At 39.9% G+C, this 19,456-nt stretch overlaps 1 protein-coding gene across 4 annotated transcripts; it reads right to left on the bottom strand.

The window, feature by feature from the left end:
- Window positions 1-611: 611 nt before the first annotated feature.
- Window positions 612-19,397, bottom strand: LOC307016832 (uncharacterized protein). 4 transcript variants are annotated; one of them, XR_013801925.1, is made up of 8 exons: window positions 19,267-19,397; window positions 18,795-19,121; window positions 18,395-18,685; window positions 18,166-18,279; window positions 5,111-5,611; window positions 4,933-4,961; window positions 4,595-4,663; window positions 612-1,228 (listed from the first exon to the last, which is right to left on the bottom strand). XR_013801925.1 is itself a non-coding variant. In XM_079646154.1 (8 exons), the coding sequence occupies exons 1-8, from the start codon at window positions 19,325-19,327 to the stop codon at window positions 7,741-7,743; spliced, it is 1,101 nt and encodes a 366-aa protein (XP_079502280.1). In that variant the 5' UTR covers window positions 19,328-19,397; the 3' UTR covers window positions 7,369-7,740. The 4 variants fall into 4 exon arrangements, 3 of the variants coding, with proteins under 3 accessions (XP_079502280.1, XP_079502281.1, XP_079502282.1); XM_079646154.1 differs by lacking the exons at window positions 612-1,228; window positions 4,595-4,663; window positions 4,933-4,961; window positions 5,111-5,611 and adding exons at window positions 7,369-7,857; window positions 11,839-11,907; window positions 12,177-12,205; window positions 12,308-12,400; XM_079646155.1 differs by lacking the exons at window positions 612-1,228; window positions 4,595-4,663; window positions 4,933-4,961; window positions 5,111-5,611 and adding exons at window positions 17,727-17,841; window positions 17,944-18,033 and having other exon boundaries at window positions 18,163-18,279.
- Between the last annotated feature and the right edge of the window lie 59 nt (window positions 19,398-19,456).

Below are 19,456 nucleotides of genomic sequence, written 5' to 3'. Positions count from 1 at the left end.
GTATTTATTACATGGCTTAGTTGAATACTCGATTCTGATTGGTCAACTCAGAACACGTGACACGTTGTTAATCCAGTACTGAAGACCGCTGTCAAGCACTTATTGACCGTTGTTAAGGACGCTCACATCTGCAGAAAGAAGTCCAGTTGATTGAACTGTATACAGTTCAATCAAACTGCGAGACCGCTTCGCTGCACATTATCCCTTATGTAGTGTCTCTACTTTAAAGAGTCCTCTCCTCTTGCTTCTTTATTTCTCTTTCGAGAACTGAAGGAGAAGTGTTTCTGTGAGAATGTGGTTAACAGCAGCAGAGCTCTGGAGGTGCTACCCTATGCTGAGCAGATAAGATCAAAAAGCAGAACCGTGCAGAGTGATGTACATAAAGTAATGAATATATATATATATATATATACACACACACACACACATATATATATATATATACATATATATATATATATATATATATATATATATATATATATATATATATATATATATATATATATATATATACACACACACACACACAATTAGAAATAAACAGCAGGGGGTGGATATCAATATACCTTAATGTATAAATGAATATGCAGCGATAACAAAAGGCAGTGTTGTTGATCAGTGGAGTCACTAGTGAAACTGTGTACTTTAAGAACACACCTGATGTTTAGAGAAAGTCATATTAGGAAAAAACATACCAATAAATACATCTGAACTCTTGTAAGGCCAATATATCACTTTATTTAGTAAAGTACAAAACAGTCAAATGTACTGAAGAAAAAGCAATACTCCATTGAATTATATTAAAGAAAAAACTGTAATAAAAAAGCCAGAATCGACTTTACAAAACCTTCATTATGCCCACACTGTAAATAGTAAGAATACAGTAACTCTCCAACATGTCTGCCCCTTTTCCACGATCCACCTCTAGAGGGACTCACATGTTTTGCTGTACTCTCACTTTGATGCTATTAAGCCAAGCAAAGCAAAAACCTGGTCAATATAAATCTAATTTTAACTCTGCTCGCTTTGCCCTTGTAATATGGTTATAACAATTGTGCCATAGTTTAAAATAAAGCATTAAACTGTATTATTTTTTGGGTTTGTTGACGGTGGCGTAGAGGAGGCTGGGATCAGCAGAGGCAGCAGAGGAAGAGGAGGGAGCTATCACAGCGCTGTAGGTCACTTCACCATCTTCATCATCATCTGCATCATCTTCATCATGAGCCTGCAGGGAAAGAAAACTGATTATGCATAAAGGAATTCTGAAAGTCCTGCTTTTTGCTGCCATTAAACAACTTAAAGGGGTCCTATCCTGCTGATGTTCAATATCCGTCTGTAGTGTCTCTACTTTAAAGAGTCCTCTCCTGCTGATGTTATGGTGTATATCAGTATATAGTGTCTTTACTTTAAAGAGTCCTCTCCTGCTGATGTTCAGGTGTATATCAGTATGTAGTGTCTCTACTTTAAAGAGTCCTCTCCTGCTGATGTTCAGGTGTATAAAAGTATATAGTGTCTTTACTTTAAAGAGTCCTCTCCTGCTGATGTTCAGGTGTATATCAGTATGTAGTGTCTCTACTTTAAAGAGTCCTCTCCTGCTGATGTTCAGGTGTATATCAGTATATAGTGTCTTTACTTTAAAGAGTCCTCTCCTGCTGATGTTCAGGTGTATATCAGTATGTAGTGTCTCTACTTTAAAGAGTCCTCTCCTGCTGATGTTCAGGTGTATATTAGTATGTAGTGTCTCTACTTTAAAGAGTCCTCTCCTGCTGATGTTCAGGTGTATATTAGTATGTAGTGTCTCTACTTTAAAGAGTTCTCTCCTGCTGATGTTCAGGTGTATATCAGTATGTAGTGTCTCTACTTTAAAGAGTCCTCTCCTGCTGATGTTCAGGTGTATATCAGTATGTAGTGTCTCTACTTTAAAGGGTCCTCTCCTGCTGATGTTCAGGTGTATATCAGTATGTAGTGTATCTACTTTAAAGAGTCCTCTCCTGCTGATGTTCAGGTGTATATCAGTATGTAGTGTCTCTACTTTAAAGATTCCTCTCCTGCTGATGTTCAGGTGTATATCAGTATGTAGTGTCTCTACTTTAAAGAGTCCTCTCCTGCTGATGTTCAGGTGTATATCAGTATATAGTGTCTTTACTTTAAAGAGTCCTCTCCTGCTGATGTTCAGGTGTATATCAGTATGTAGTGTCTCTACTTTAAAGAGTCCTCTCCTGCTGATGTTCAGGTGTATATCAGTATGTAGTGTCTCTACTTTAAAGAGTCCTCTCCTGCTGATGTTCAGGTGTATATCAGTATGTAGTGTCTCTACTTTAAAGAGTCCTCTCCTGCTGATGTTCAGGTGTATATCAGTGTGTAGTGTCTCTACTTTAAAGAGTTCTCTCCTCGTGACGTTCAGGTGTGTATCAGTATGTAGTGTCTCTACTTTAAAGAGTCCTCTCCTGCTGATGTTCAGTTGTATATCAGTATGTAGTGTCTCTACTTTAAAGAGTCCTCTCCTGCTGATGTTCAGTTGTATATCAGTATGTAGTGTCTCTACTTTAAAGAATCCTCTCCTGCTGATGTTCAGGTGTATATCAGTATGTAGTGTCTCTACTTTAAAGAGTCCTCTCCTGCTGATGTTCAGGTGTATATCAGTATGTAGTGTCTCTACTTTAAAGAATCCTCTCCTGCTGATGTTCAGGTGTATATCAGTATGTAGTGTCTCTACTTTAAAGAATCCTCTCCTGCTGATGTTCAGGTGTATATCAGTATGTAGTGTCTCTACTTTAAAGAGTCCTCTCCTGCTGATGTTCAGGTGTATATCAGTATGTAGTGTCTCTACTTTAAAGAGTCCTCTCCTGCTGATGTTCAGTTGTATATCAGTATGTAGTGTCTCTACTTTAAAGAGTCCTCTCCTGCTGATGTTCAGTTGTATATCAGTATGTAGTGTCTCTACTTTAAAGAGTCCTCTCCTGCTGATGTTCAGGTGTATATCAGTATGTAGTGTCTCTACTTTAAAGAGTCCTCTCCTGCTGATGTTCAGGTGTATATCAGTATGTAGTGTTTCTACTTTAAAGAGTCCTCTCCTGCTGATGTTCAGGTGTATATCAGTATAATAGTGTCTCTACTTTAAAGAGTCCTCTCCTGCTGATGTTCAGGTGTATATCAGTATGTAGTGTCTCTACTTTAAAGAGTCGTCTCCTGCTGATGTTCAGGTGTATATCAGTGTGTAGTGTCTCTACTTTAAAGAGTTCTCTCCTCGTGACGTTCAGGTGTGTATCAGTATGTAGTGTCTCTACTTTAAAGAGTCCTCTCCTGCTGATGTTCAGGTGTATATCAGTATGTAGTGTCTCTACTTTAAAGAGTCCTCTCCTGCTGATGTTCAGTTGTATATCAGTAGGTTGTGTCTCTACTTTAAAGAATCCTCTCCTGCTGATGTTCAGTTGTATATCAGTATGTAGTGTCTCTACTTTAAAGAGTCCTCTCCTGCTGATGTTCAGGTGTATATCAGTATGTAATGTCTCTACTTTAAAGAGTGCTCTCCTGCTGATGTTCAGGTGTATATCAGTATGTAGTGTCTCTACTTTAAAGAGTGCTCTCCTGCTGATTTTCAGGTGTATATCAGTATGTAGTGTCTCTACTTTAAAGAGTCGTCTCCTGCTGATGTTCAGGTGTATATCAGTGTGTAGTGTCTCTACTTTAAAGAGTTCTCTCCTCGTGACGTTCAGGTGTGTATCAGTATGTAGTGTCTCTACTTTAAAGAGTCCTCTCCTGCTGATGTTCAGGTGTATATCAGTATGTAGTGTCTCTACTTTAAAGAGTCCTCTCCTGCTGATGTTCAGTTGTATATCAGTAGGTTGTGTCTCTACTTTAAAGAATCCTCTCCTGCTGATGTTCAGTTGTATATCAGTATGTAGTGTCTCTACTTTAAAGAGTCCTCTCCTGCTGATGTTCAGGTGTATATCAGTATGTAATGTCTCTACTTTAAAGAGTGCTCTCCTGCTGATGTTCAGGTGTATATCAGTATGTAGTGTCTCTACTTTAAAGAGTGCTCTCCTGCTGATTTTCAGGTGTATATCAGTATGTAATGTCTCTACTTTAAAGAGTGCTCTCCTGCTGATGTTCAGGTGTATATCAGTGTGTAGTGTCTCTACTTTAAAGAGTCCTCTCCTGCTGATGTTCAGGTGTATATCAGTATGTAGTGTCTCTACTTTAAAGAGGCCTCTCCTGCTGATGTTCAGGTGTATATCAGTATGTAGTGTCTCTACTTTAAAGAGTCCTCTCCTGCTGATGTTCAGGTGTATATCAGTATGTAGTGTCTCTACTTTAAAGAGTCCTCTCCTGCTGATGTTCAGGTGTATATCAGTATGTAGTGTCTCTACTTTAAAGAGGCCTCTCCTGCTGATGTTCAGGTGTATATCAGTATGTAGTGTCTCTACTGTGTGTGTGTGTGTGTGTGTGTGTGTGTGTGTGTGTGTGTGTGTGTGTGTGTGTGTGTGTGTGTGTGTGTGTGTGTGTGTGTGTGTGTGTGTGTGTGTGTGTGTGGCCGACGCTGTCTGTCAGTGGCGGAGTCGGTCACTCTGTAATCAATGAGAAATCTTACCCTGGCTTTCCTGCTGCTCTTCCTGGTGTAGCTGATGGGGGCGTAGGAAACACCATCTTCAGGATCAGCCTGCACAAATAAAATGTATTGTTATCCTTCCAGTGAAGAAAAAATAACATCTGCTCTGTAAAATGCAGCGTTAAAGTGACCTACTATTATTCCCGTTTCATTGAATTCTACTTGCTGTACAGGTTTCATCGTATTCAACATCCATGCATTGTAACCAATGGCAACAGAGCAAAGAAAATACTGCCATTATTATACCTTTAACCCTGTGATCATTTTGAGACTGTTGTGTGTGTTGAAAAAAAAGTGAATAATATAATATTTAAACTCACCACGTTGTCATCGGTCTGGGTTTCGTTCCCTAAACAGAATAAAACTTAAAGTTGGTTTTACCTTCAACGTTTAAAATCCATGTTTCTCAAAAGCTTCTTGTTTATAAAGTATATGTCAAGGGGTGAACTCGGAGGCATGAACTCAGACTCAGATGGTTTAACAAATAAAGTACTTAACTGGATATTTCACAGTAACAAAATAGAGAACACAAAATCACTCTTTCGAGGAAAACTAACTACTACCATAAGGAGCTTGAAACAAAACAACAGACATGGATCAGGCTTGAAAGTACGCTGGTATGTCGAGTCACGAGAGAAGACGAACTGGCACAGGACAGGTGGAGACTAAGACAATATATACACACAAGGTAAGGGGCACAGGTGGAAACAATCAGGGCGGGGTAGACAATCACAAATGCAGGAGACACATAGGGGCGGGGAGCACAGTGACCTGGAACGAGAGGGAGGATTACTTTTCAAAATAAAACAGGAAGGACAGGACAAAGGGACATGACAAAAGCTCATTTAAAGAACACAACTTTAAAATGATCTTTCGAGACATGACAGTATAACGCGTGAATGTCCTCACCTTGAGTTCTGTTCCGTCTGATGACAGCCACAGTGATTATTGTGAGTGCTGCAACACCCACGATCACAACGATGATCCACCACCACCAACCTGGAAGAGAGAAGTCAGAAGAGTTACATATACTCAGAGGTTTTGATCTCTTTGTCTTTAACTTCTGGATGAACAACATGTATTTTGGCTAAGTTTATTTTCTAACTGTTGATGTGTCTGTTCTTTCACTACCTGGATGTTTCCCGTCGTGTTCTGGTTGAATGTTGTTTTCAGATGCACTTTTGGTCGTCTCTTCTGATGAGCTCATTTTCTCTTGTTCTGATGTAGTTGTCATTTCATCCTCACCTTAACAAATACAATAGAACAATCATAGAATTATCTTATAGTAAAACTTTAGATACAAATAATATATATTGTGTAACATCCACATGTGTTTTGAAACAGTTGATCATAACCTCACCTGGGGGCTGAGGGGGGCTGAAGGGGAACAGCTGTTTTTTTTCTTTATTGTTCATATACATCACCTGACATTTAAACAACCCACGATGGATTGGAATCTCCTTTGAAGAACTAGAAAATGTAACGGCAGCTGAGCAGTCAGTCCGTGATGTCTGAATGTCTCTGTTATCTTTAACCACATTTTGATCCCCATCCAGCCACTCTACTGTGTGTATACACCCTCCATATGACAACACAGAGCAGTTTAACATCACCTTACCATTGACCTGATGCTCAGTCACTGAAGATAGAGATACTGTGAGAGAAAGACAACAAGAGTAACATTAACTTCATCCCTGTAATCACAATTATTTTTAATGTTTCAAGAAATGGTTTCAACAAGACTGTCATGATGTAAATACTCACTGGAAACAACATACAGATAAACCCAAGAGTCTGGACCTTGTTGATCTCCTGATCCTATCTGTCTGCAGATGTATAGACCAACATCCTCCTCTTTGACCTTCTTTATAACCAGAGAACATTTCTCTGTTACTCTCAGTCTGTCTGATTTAGCTTTGGCTTCTTTGAGAATCTGCCCGCCTTTAAACAGCGTCACTACTAGTGTGCTTGTTGAATAATAGAAGGACCAGGTAGTACTGTCACACTTATCCTGATCACCATTCACATAGTAACAAGGCAAAGTGGCTTCATCTCCAGCTCTGACAGTCAAGAAGGAAGGTTCCCCATTTGCTGCTGTTGAACACACAGACAGAGTTCACTAAAGTCACCACGTTACAAACACAACTCATCAGTCTCAGTTAAAGGAACAGTACGTAGTAAAGTACCGTTAGTGATATTAAAGCTGTTTTATTTAAAGTGTGTTCTCTGCATCCTCACCTGGAAAGTGGAGCAGCAGCATCAGGAATGAAGACATCATGATCCTTCTGAATTCAGACATCGTGCTTCTCTCTCGGTCTCTGGCTCTCGACTGTCAGAGTCTCTGACCGGCAGCTTCTTCATTTCTCTTCTGAGAACTGAAGGAGAAGTGTTTCTGTGAGAATGTGGTTAACAGCAGCAGCAGAGCTCTGGGGGTACTACCCTCTGATGCTGACCAGATAAGAGCAAGAAGCAGAACCGTGCAGAGTGATGTACATAAAGTAATGAATATATATATATATATATATATATATATATATATATATATATACACACACACAATTTGAAATAACCAGCAGGGGGTGGATATGAATATACCTGTACAAATGTATGTACAAATGAATATGCAGCTATAACAAAAGGCAGTGTTGTTGATCAGTGGAGTCACTAGTGAAACTGACTGTGTACTTTAAGAACACACCTGATGTTTAGAGAAAGTCATATTAGGAAAAAACATACCAATAAATACATCTGAACTCTTGTAAGGTCAATATATAGCTTTATTTAGTAAAGTACAAAACAGTAAAATGTACTGAAGAAAAAGCAAAACTCAATTGAATTATATTAAAGAAAAAACCGTAATAAAAAAGCCAGAATCGACTTTACAAAACCTTCATTATGCCCACACTGTAAAAAGTAAGAATACAGTAACTCTCCAACATGTCTGCCCCTTTCCCACGATCCACCTCTAGAGGGACTCACATGTTTTGCTGTACTCTCACTTTGATGCTATTAAGCCAAAAAAAGCAAAAACCTGGTCAATATAAATCTCATTATAACTCTGCTCGCTTTGCCCTTGTAATATGGTTATAACAATTGTGCCATAGTTTAAAATACAGCATTAAACTGTATTATTTTGTTGGTTTGTTGACGGTGAGGAGGCTGGGATCAGCGGAGGCAGCAGAGGAAGAGGAGGGAGCTCTCACAGTACTGTAGGTCACTGCATCATCTTCATCATCATCATGAGCCTGCAAGGAAAGAAAACTGATTATGCATAAAGGAGTTCTGAAAGTCCTGCTTTTTGCTGCCATTAAACAACTTAAAGGGGCCCTCTCCTGCTGATGTTCAATATCTGTCTGTAGTGTCTCTACTTTAAAGAGTCCTCTCCTGCTGATGTTCAATATCCGTCTGTAGTGTCTCTACTTTAAAGAGTCCTTTCCTGCTGATGTTCAATATCAGTATGTAGTGTCTCTACTTTAAAGAGTCCTCTCCTGCTGATGTTCAATATCCGTCTGTAGTGTCTCTACTTTAAAGAGTCCTCTCCTGCTGATGTTCATTATCAGTATGTAGTGTCTCTACTTTAAAGAGTCCTCTCCTGCTGATGTTCAGGTGTATATCAGTATACTGTATAGTGTCTTTACTTGAAAGAGTCCTCTCCTGCTGATGTTCAGGTGTATATCAGTATGTAGTGTCTCTACTTGAAAGACTCCTCTCCGACTGATGTTCAATATCCGTCTGTAGTGTCTCTACTTTAAAGAGTCCTCTCCTGCTGATGTTCAGGTGTATATCAGTATGTAGTGTCTCTACTTGAAAGAGTCCTCTCCTGCTGATGTTCAGGTGTATATCAGTATATAGTGTCTTTAATTTAAAGAGTCCTCTCCGACTGATGTTCAATATCCGTCTGTAGTGTCTCTACTTTAAAGAGTCCTCTCCTGCTGATGTTCAGGTGTATATCAGTATATAGTGTCTTTAATTTAAAGAGTCCTCTCCTGCTGATGTTCAGGTGTATATCAGTATGTAGTGTCTCTACTTTAAAGAGTCCTCTCCTGCTGATGTTCAGGCGTATATCAGTATATAGTATCTTTACTTTAAAGAGTCCTCTCCTGCTGATGTTCAGGTGTATATCAGTATGTAGTGTCTCTACTTTAAAGAGTCCTCTCCTGCTGATGTTCAGGTGTATATCAGTATGTAGTGTCTCTACTTTAAAGAGTCCTCTCCTGCTGATGTTCAGGTGTATATCAGTATGTAGTGTCTCTAATTTAAAGAGTCCTCTCCTGCTGATGTTCAGGGGCCGTATTCACAAAGGATCTTAGGGCTAAAAGTAGCTCCTAACTGGCGAATTTAGGAGAAACTCCTAAGCATAATGGGCGTGTCAGTCTTACATTTAGGACTCCTAATTGTATTCACTAAGAGCAATTCACAAAGTATTTTAGGCCTAAAAGTAGCTCCTAAGTCTGGGAGAGCTTAAAAGTCCTCGAGAGGACTCCTAACTCAGTAAGACCTATTCACAAAGAATCTGAAAATGGCTGAGAGACGAAATGTTTTGGAGACAATGGAAGACTGTGAATTGATCAAGAGATATAGGCTAAATCGTGAGGGTATCAAACTTGTTGTGGAATTAGTGCGGGATGCAATAACCCGATTAGTCCGGAAATAAAATGTTTGGCAACACTACGATATTTAGCAACAGGGAAAATGCAACTTTGCAATGCCGACGATTTAGGAATATCGCAACCATCAGTCAGCTGTGCCATAAACCAAGCCATCAACGCGCTCTCTTGACCACATATCATCCAACAGTTTATCCGGTTTCCTTTGGACAATCAACAACTACACAGGATCAAAGCCAACTTCATGGCAATTGCAGGTATGCCTGGTGTGGTCTGTGCTATTGACGGGACGCACATAAAAATAATTGCGCCATCAAAAGATGAGGACGTGTTCGTCAATAGAAAGAAAGTACATTCCATCAACACGCAGATTGTTTTCATTCATCATGATAGGGGACTTGAACGGCGGTATGGGCTGTTATTGAAAGTGTTTAAGTGCTGGAAATATGCTCATTGGATAATAGTTTGCAGGGTGCTTTTAATTGCCTCCTTGATTTAATGCAATTTACGTATTTTTATTGTTTGCTCTCTCTCTTTAACGTGCATATACAACGTCATTATCGTGGTCTGCACAAACTTGTCATCATGCGTGTATTCTGCTAACTGCACTGTCCATAACTATTTGATAGGAATACATTTCTAGCCTAGGCTATTTCCTTGTTTTTCGGTGATTTAGTGGGCTCGTTTGTGGGATGTTGCGGATGAGTTTCACCGAGACCGCCTGCTCTGAACAACCAATCACCGTACTGACCGCTTCTAAACTCATGCACGAGAATCGACGTCATCCATAGCAACGGCCCGTCACTCTTAGTTCACTCTTAGTGATTTATCCTTAGTATGAGTAGGTCTCAGCGGCTTTGTGAATAACTTTTAAGAAAAAACTCCTACGTAAAATGTTTTAGCGCGAGTTAGGAGCACTCCTAGCAGTAAGATAAAATGCTTTGTGAATACGGCCCCTGGTGTATATCAGTATGTAGTGTCTCTACTTTAAAGAGTCCTCTCCTGCTGATGTTCAGGTGTATATCAGTATGTAGTGTCTCTACTTTAAAGAGTCCTCTCCTGCTGATGTTCAGGTGTATATCAGTATGTAGTGTCTCTACTTTAAAGAGTCCTCTCCTGCTGATGTTCAGGTGTATATCAGTATATAGTGTCTTTACTTTAAAGAGTCCTCTCCTGCTGATGTTCAGGTGTAGGCCTATATCAGTATGTAGTGTCTCTACTTTAAAGAGTCCTCTCCTGTTGATGTTCAGTTGTATATCAGTATGTAGTGTCTCTACTACTAAAACCTATATGAGTAGATTCTAAATCATATCAATAGTTTCTTCATTTATTTCGTCATGCAAGTATCGTGTACTTTAGATCATTGGTTCTCAACTGGTGGGTCGCGACCCAAAAGTGGGTCGCGGACCCGTTTCGAGTGGGTCGCAGATGAGTGAGTGAAGAAAAGAAAATTGAAGAAAAAGAAAAAAAAATGTTTTGGAAGAAGGTTAAACTTTTATTTTGAAGGCCCAATTTTCTAACGCTTTGCATGCAGTAGGCGTTGGACTGGAAGTACCGGAGACCATAAACGGTTTCTCAATAAAACATCTTTGCTGATGTTTTTTCGAGTTGTCTGGCCAATCAGAATCAAGATTGTTGCCGGAAGTCCCCACGGAGAATAACTTAGCGGAATACTATTCTTTATACATCCATGGGTACAACTTCAGATAAAAATGAACACAGAATGAAATATGACCCCCGGTTTGACGATTGACAGGTCACAGAACAATGGGAGCTATCTACCCTTACCCGCGATTTAAAGTAATTCACACAGACTCTCTCCTCTTTACACTTCTCTCTGTGATGAGCAGCAAGTTCAGCTGTCAGAACAAAGTGAAAAACAAACAATGGCATAAAATATTATTAAAATGTTGGGTAGTAATAGATTTATTTATTTTCTTCTCAGAGTGTACCAGAATGCGTAGTTTATATGTTCGTATTTCTAAAAATCTCCTGGGGGAGGTTTTCAGCATGTGTGCCTTTTTATGTTAGTTCAGCTTTGATTCCATCATCTCATTAAACCTTTTTTTTAAAAAGGCATACTTTTGTTCTGTGAAGGGATATAAGGGATATATGCACTGTACTTCACTTTATTTAATAATGTATGCTGAAAAGAGTATCTTTCCTGCACCATTTTTTGTTGAATAGATTTGAGTGGTTCAACATTTCGGGTCCCGATCTATTGACTAAGGAAAAAGTGGGTCCCGAGGCCTGACCTGTTGAGAACCACTGCTTTAGATTATTGCATGTTTAAATTGTAGACGCGCAAGCGTGCACTCATGGTCGCGCTACAGAAACGGGAGGGGAGGGGTTAAACCTTAACGGAAGAGAGCAGGAAATGGTGTGTGTATGTGTATGTGTGTGTGTGTGTGTGTGTGTGTGTGTGTGTGTGTGTGTGTGTGTGTGTGTGTGTGTGTGTGTGTGTGTGTGTGTGTGTGTGTGTGTGTGTGTGTGTGTGTGTGTGTGTGTGTGTGTGTGTGTGTGTGTGTGTGTGTGTGTGTGTGTGTGTGTGTGTGTGTGCCGCCGACGCCGTCTGTCAGTGGCGGAGTCGGTCACTCTGTAATCAATGAGAAATCTTACCCTGGCTTTCCTGCTGCTCTTCCTGGTGTAGCTGATGGAGGCGTAGGAAACACCATCTTCAGGATCAGCCTGCACAAATAAAATGTATTGTTATCCTTCCAGTGAAGAAAAAATAACATCTGCTCTGTAACGTGCAGCGTTAAAGTGACCTACTATTATTCCCGTTTCATTGAATTCTACTTGCTGTACAGGTTTCATCGTATTCAACATCCATGCATTGTAACCAATGGCAACAGAGCAAAGAAAATACTGCCATTATTACACCTTTAACCCTGTGGTCATTTTGAGACTGTTGTGTGTGTTGAAAAAAAAGTGAATAATATAATATTTAAACTCACCACGTTGTCATCGGTCTGGGTTTCGTTCCCTAAACAGAATAAAACATAAAGTTGGTTTTAGCTTCAACGTTTAAAATCCATGTTTCTCAAAAGCTTGTTGTTTGTAAAGTATAACGCGTGAATGTCCTCACCTTGAGTCCTGTTCCGTCTGCTGACAGCCACAGTGATTATTGTGAGTGCTGCTACACCCACGATCACAACGATGAGCCTGCACCACCACCACCCTGGAAGAGAGAAGTCAGAAGAGTTACATATACTCAGAGGCTTTTATCTCTTCGTCTTTAACATCTGGATGAACAACATGTATTTTGGCTAAGTTTATTTTCTAACTGTTGATATGTCTGTTCTTTCACTACCTGGATGTTTCCCGTCTTGTTCTGTTGAAGTTGTCATTTCATCATCACCTTAACAAATACAATAGAACAATCATAGAATTCTCTTATAGTAAAACTTTAGATACAAATAATATATATTGTGTAACATCCACATGTGTTTTGAAACAGTTGATCATAACCTCACCTGGGGGCTGAGGGGGGCTGAAGGGGAACAGCTGTTTTTCTTCTCTATTGTAACTATACATCACCTGACATTTAAACAACCCAGGATGGATTGGCTTCTCCTTTGAAGAACTAGAAAATGTAACAGCAGCTGAGCAGTCAGTCTGTGATGTCTGAATGTCTCTGTTATCTTCAACCACATTTTGATCCCCATCCAGCCACTCTACTGTGTGTCTACACCCTCCATATGTCAACACAGAGCAGCGCAACGTCACCTCATCATTGACCTGATGCTCAGTCACTGAAGATAGAGATATTGTGAGAGAAAGACAACAAGAGTAACATTAACTTCATCCCTGTAATCACAATTATTTTCATGTTTCAAGAAATGGTTTCAACAAGACTGTTATGATGTAAATACTCACTGGAAACAACAGACAGAAAAACCCAAGAGTCTTGACCTTGTACTCCTGATCCTATCTGTCTGCAGGTGTATTGACCAGCATCCTCCTCTTTGACCTTCTTTATAACCAGAGAACATTTCTCTGTTACTCTCAGTCTGTCTGATTTAGCTTTGGCATCGTTGAGAATCTGCCCGCCTTTAAACAGCGTCACTGCTGGTGTCTTTGTTGAATAATAGAAGATCCAGGTAGTACTGTCACACTTATCCTGATCACCATTCACATAGTAACAAGGCAAAGTGGCTTCATCTCCAGCTCTGACAGTCAAGAAGGAAGGTTTCCCATTTGCTGCTGTTGAACACACAGACAGAGTTCACTAAAGTCACCACGTTACAAACACAACTCATCATTCTCAGTTAAAGGAACAGTACGTAGTAAAGTACCCTTAGTGATATTAAAGCTGTTTTATTTAAAGTGTGTTCTCTGCATCCTCACCTGGAAAGTGGAGCAGCAGCATCAGGAATGAAGACATCATGATCCTTCTGAATTCAGACATCGTGCTTCTCTCTCGGTCTCTGGCTCTCGAGTGTCAGAGTCTCTGACCGGCAGCTTCTTTGTTTCTCTTCTGAGAACTGAAGGAGAAGTGTTTCTGTGAGAATGTGGTTAACAGCAGCAGCAGAGCTCTGGAGGTGCTACCCTCTGATGCTGACCAGATAAGAGCAAGAAGCAGAACCGTGCAGAGTGATGTACATAAAGTAATGAATATATATATATATATATATATACACACACAATTAGAAATAAACTGCACGGGGTGGATATGAATATACCTTAATGTATAAATGAATATGCAGCGATAACAAAAGGCAGTGTTGTTGATCAGTGGAGTCACTAGTGAAACTGTGTACTTTAAGAACACACCTGATGTTTAGAGAAAGTCATATTAGGAAAAAACATACCAATAAATACATCTGAACTCTTGTAAGGCCAATATATCACTTTATTTAGTAAAGTACAAAACAGTCAAATGTACTGAAGAAAAAGCAAAACTCCATTGAATTATATTAAAGAAAAAACCGTAATAAAAAAGCCAGAATCGACTTTACAAAACCTTCATTATGCCCACACTGTAAAAAGTAAGAATACAGTAACTCTCCAACATGTCTGCCCCTTTTCCACGATCCACCTCTAGAGGGACTCACATGTTTTGCTGTACTCTCACTTTGATGCTATTAAGCCAAACAAAGCAAAAACCTGGTCAATATAAATCTCATTTTAACTCTGCTCGCTTTGCCCTTGTCATATGTTTATAACAATTGTGCCATAGTTTAAAATACAGCATTAAACTATTTTTTTGGTTTGTTGACAGTGAGGAGGCTGGGATCAGCGGAGGCAGCAGAGGAAGAGGAGGGAGCTATCACAGTGTAGGTCACTGCATCATCTTCATCATCACCATAAGCCTGCAAGGAAAGAAAACTGATTATGCATAAAGGAATTCTGAAAGTCCTGCTTTTTGCTGCCATTAAACAACTTAAAGGGGCCCTATCCTGCTGATGTTCAATATCAGTATGTAGTGTCTCTACTGTAAGAGTCCTCTCCTGCTGATGTTCAATATCCGTCTGTAGTGTCTCTACTTTAAAGAGTCCTCTCCTGCTGATGTTCAATATCCGTCTGTAGTGTCTCTACTTTAAAGAGTCCTCTCCTGCTGATGTTCAGGTGTATATCAGTATGTAGTGTCTCTACTTTAAAGAGTCCTCTCCTGCTGACGTTCATGTGTATATCAGTATGTAGTGTCTCTACTTGAAAGAGTCCTCTCCTGCTGACGTTCATGTGTATATCAGTATGTAGTGTCTCTACTACTAAAACCTATATGAGTAGATTCTAAATCATATCAATAGTTTCTTCATTTATTTCGTCATGCAAGTATCGTGTACTTTAGACCAGTGGTTCTCTCGCGGACCCGTTTCGAGTGGGTCGCAGATGAGTGAGTGAAGAAAAGAAATTGAAGAAAAAGAAAAAAAAAAAATGTTTTGGAAGAAGGTTAAACTTTTATTTTGAAGGCCCAATTTTCTAACGCTTTGCATGCAGTAGGCGTTGGACTGGAAGTACCGGAGGCGTCTATCGTTATTCCAACCCAGTTTAGATTTAACCAGGCCCACTTCCGCATTACTCAAGAATTTAGCTTTAGCGTCATAGACTTCTTCTTCGGCAGTTATAGCGGTCGCGGTAAAGCAGGAATAGTTTAGACCATAAACGGTTTCTCAATAAAACGTCTTTGCTGACGTTTTTTCGAGTTGTCTGGCCAATCAGAATCAAGATTGTTGCCGGAAGTCCCCACGGAGAATAACTTTGCAGAATACTATTCTTTATACATCCATGGGTACAACTTCATATAAAGATGAACACATAATGAAATATGACCCCCGGTTTGACGATTGACAGGTCACAGAACAATGGGAGCTATCTACCCTTACCCACAATTTAAAGTAAGTCACACAGACTCAGGGCCGTGGGAAGTAGGGGTGCTGAGGGTGCTGCAGCAGCCCCTGGTGGAGGACAGGGGATCTGCAATTCCACAAGATATAATAAAAAAAAAAAGATTTTTCAGGCTTGATGTGACAACATTCATAATTAAGTAAAGATAACACCCTTTTCACCCCGGTTACATTTTCCATTTGCCCTGTACGATGGGCGCTGTAAGTGATGAAAGTGGGGGATGTTGGCTTAGCAGGCGCCCGCAGCTCACAGCCAAAGTGAGAGAGATAGAGAGAGGGGATACCGCGGTACCGGCGGGGATTGTTGTTAGCTTCTGCTGCGCTAACGGATATAAGAAGCTGTTTCTACAATAATGTGGAGGGAGAGTTCTCTCCTGTCAGACTGAGAGGTTCAGTGAGGTAAAGGACTCTGAGGGCTTAGATAGTTCACTTTAGTCGAAGTTATCTCAGTGGGTCTCAAACGTTTTGATCACAATTTATGTAAACAAATATTTCCAAGGCACACCTTTATAATTATTAGGATAAATAAAAACAGGTTTGAAATCATTCCAATGTATACTATAGGACAGTAAACCAAAAATATTGTTTAAAACTGGAGAGATTTTAAAATATACATAAATAAATAAATGTTAACTGGTAAAATAAGATATAAATGAACAACACAAATAAAATAAGTTACATGTATTTGTTATTGGCTATGGTAGGTTATTGGAAATGTTCACATACCTACTTATTTGATTAATAAAATGCAAACCGATCTTTTTCATATGGGTGTTTAGAGTTGTACCCCCTAGATCGGTCTCTAATTGGGCGCTCAAAGTGCACCAGATTGAAGCATTTTACTTTAAAATGTTAAAAAAATCTTCCCGGGGGGGTACCCCGGACCCCCCGAGAGGATGTGAAGTCCACCCCCCGAATTAAAACATGTTATAATATATAATAAATTTGAAGCCTTGTTATATAAGCTGTGCACCATGTCAATATATTTCTCTTTTTGCAGTGTATTGGTCTTTTGTAGAGGTTTTTCATTACCAGCTAAAATCTTGCCGAGCAGCACATTGGTCAGAACCAGCCCTGGTGTCATCCCCACAGCACCCCCCATTTGAAACATGTTCCCACGGCTATGCACAGACTCTCTCCTCTTTACTCTTCTCTCTGTGATGAGCAGCAAGTTCAGCTGTCAGAACAAAGTGAAAAACAAACAATGGCATAAAATATTATTAAAATGTTGGGTAGTAATAGATTTATTTATTTTCTTCTCAGAGTGTACCTGAATGCGTAGTTTATATGTTAGTATTTCTAAAAATCTCCTGGGGGAGGTTTTCAGCATGTGTGCCTTTTTATGTTAGTTCAGCTTTGATTCCATCATCTCATTAAACCTTTTTTTAAAAAGGCATACTTTTGTTCTGTGAAGGGATATATGCACTGTACTTCACTTTATTTAATAATGTATGCTGAAAAGAGTATCTTTCCTGCACCATTTTTTGTTGAATAGATTTGAGTGGTTCAACATTTCGGGTCCCGATCTATTGACTAAGGAAAAAGTGGGTCCCGAGGCCTGACCTGTTGAGAACCACTGCTTTAGATTATTGCATGTTTAAATTGTAGACGCGCAAGCGTGCACTCATGGTCGCGCTACAGAAACGGGAGGGGAGGGGTTAAACCTTAACGGAAGAGAGCAGGAAGTGGTGTGTGTGTGTGTGTGTGTGTGTGTGTGTGTGTGTGTGTGTGTGTGTGTGTGTGTGTGTGTGTGTGTGTGTGTGTGTGTGTGTGTGTGTGTGTGTGTGTGTGTGTGTGTGTGTGTGTGTGTGTGTGTGTGTGTGTGTGTGTGTGTGTGTGTGTGTGCCGCCGACGCTGTCTGTCAGTGGCGGAGTCGGTCACTCTGTAATCTATGAGAAATCTTACCCTGGCTTTCCTGCTGCTCTTCCTGGTGTAGCTGATGGAGGCGTAGGAAACACCATCTTCAGGATCAGCCTGCACAAATAAAATGTATTGTTATCCTTCCAGTGAAGAAAAAATAACATCTGCTCTGTAACGTGCAGCGTTAAAGTGACCTACTATTATTCCTGTTTCATTGAATTCTAGTTGCTGTACAGGTTTCATCGTATTCAGCATCCATGCATTGTAACCAATGGCAACAGAGCAAAGAAAATACTGCCATTATTACACCTTTAACCCTGTGGTCATTTTGAGACTGTTGTGTGTGTTGAAAAAAAAGTGAATAATATAATATTTAAACTCACCACGTTGTCATCGGTCTGGGTTTCATTCCCTAAACAGAATAAAACATAAAGTTGGTTTTAGCTTCAACGTTTAAAATCCATGTTTCTCAAAAGCTTGTTGTTTGTAAAGTATAACGCGTGAATGTCCTCACCTTGAGTCCTGTTCCGTCTGCTGACAGCCACAGTGATTATTGTGAGAGCTGCAACACCCACGATCACAACGATGATCCTCCACCACCAACCTGGAAGAGAGAAGTCAGAAGAGTTACATATACTCAGAGGCTTTTATCTCTTTGACTTTAACATCTGGATGAACAACATGTATTTTGGCTAAGTTTATTTTCTAACTGTTGATATGTCTGTTCTTTCACTACCTGGATGTTTCCCGTCTTGTTCTGATTGAATGTTGTTTTCAGATGCAGTTTTGGTCGTCTCTTCTGATGAGCTCATTTTCTCTTGTTCTGATGTAGTTGTCATTTCATCATCACCTTAACAAATACAATAGAACAATCATAGAATTCTCTTATAGTAAAACTTTAGATACAAATAATATATATTGTGTAACATCCACATGTGTTTTGAAACAGTTGATCATAACCTCACCTGGGGGCTGAGGGGGGCTGAAGGTGAACAGCTGTTTTTCTTTATTGTCAGTATACATCACCTGACATTTAAACAACCCACGATGGATTGGCTTCTCCTTTGAAGAACTAGAAAATGTAACGGCAGCTGAGCAGTCAGTCCGTGATGTCTGAATGTCTCTGTTATCTTTAACCACATTTTGATCCCCATCCAGCCACTCTACTGTGTGTCTACACCCTCCATATGTCAACACAGAGCAGTTTAACATCACCTTACCATTGACCTGATGCTCAGTCACTGAAGATAGAGATACTGTGAGAGAAAGACAACAAGAGTAACATTAACTTCATCCCTGTAATCACAATTATTTTCATGTTTCAAGAAATGGTTTCAACAAGACTGTTATGATGTAAATACTCACTGGAAACAACAGACAGATAAACCCAAGAGTCTGGATCTTGATCTCCTGATCCTATCTGTCTGCAGTAGTAAAGACCAGCATCCTCCTCTTTGACCTTCTTTATAACCAGAGAACATTTCTCTGTTACTCTCAGTCTGTCTGATTTAGCTTTGGCTTCTTTGAGAATCTGCCCGCCTTTAAACAGCGTCACTGCTGGTGAGCTTGTTGAATAATAGAAGATCCAGGTAGTACTGTCACACTTATCCTGATCACCATTCACATAGTAACAAGGCAAAGTGGCTTCATCTCCAGCTCTGACAGTCAATAAGGAAGGTTTCCCATTTGCTGCTGTTGAACAACACAAACAGAGTTCACTAAAGTCACCACGTTACAAACACAACTCATCATTCTCAGTTAAAGGAACAGTACGTAGTAAAGCACCGTTAGTGATATTAAAGCTGTTTTATTTAAAGTGTGTTCTCTGCATCCTCACCTGGAAAGTGGAGCAGCAGCATCAGGAATGAAGACATCATGATCCTTCTGAATTCAGACATCGTGCTTCTCTCTCGGTCTCTGGCTCTCGAGTGTCAGAGTCTCTGACCTGCAGCTTCTTTATTTCTCTTCTGAGAACTGAAGGAGAAGTGTTTCTGTGAGAATATGGTTAACAGCAGCAGCAGAGCTCT

Source organism: Notothenia rossii, assembly GCF_949606895.1.
Source record: "Notothenia rossii genome assembly, chromosome: 8".
Classification (NCBI taxonomy): domain Eukaryota; kingdom Metazoa; phylum Chordata; class Actinopteri; order Perciformes; family Nototheniidae; genus Notothenia; species Notothenia rossii.
The sequence above is the reverse complement of the archived record's forward strand: the minus strand, read 5'-3'. Positions and strand labels throughout refer to the sequence as shown.

Bases quoted from the DNA above. Each gene is read 5' to 3' on its own strand.
- LOC307016832 (XM_079646154.1), bottom strand. From the start codon at position 19,327: ATGTCTGAATTCAGAAGGATCATGATGTCTTCATTCCTGATGCTGCTG. The intron at 18,280-18,394 runs GTGAGGTTATGA...GTATTTGTTAAG, and splicing joins CAGCCCCCCTCAGCCCCCAG to GTGATGATGAAATGACAACT. The intron at 12,206-12,307 runs GTGAGGACATTC...TATTCTGTTTAG, and splicing joins CAGACGGAACAGGACTCAAG to GGAACGAAACCCAGACCGAT.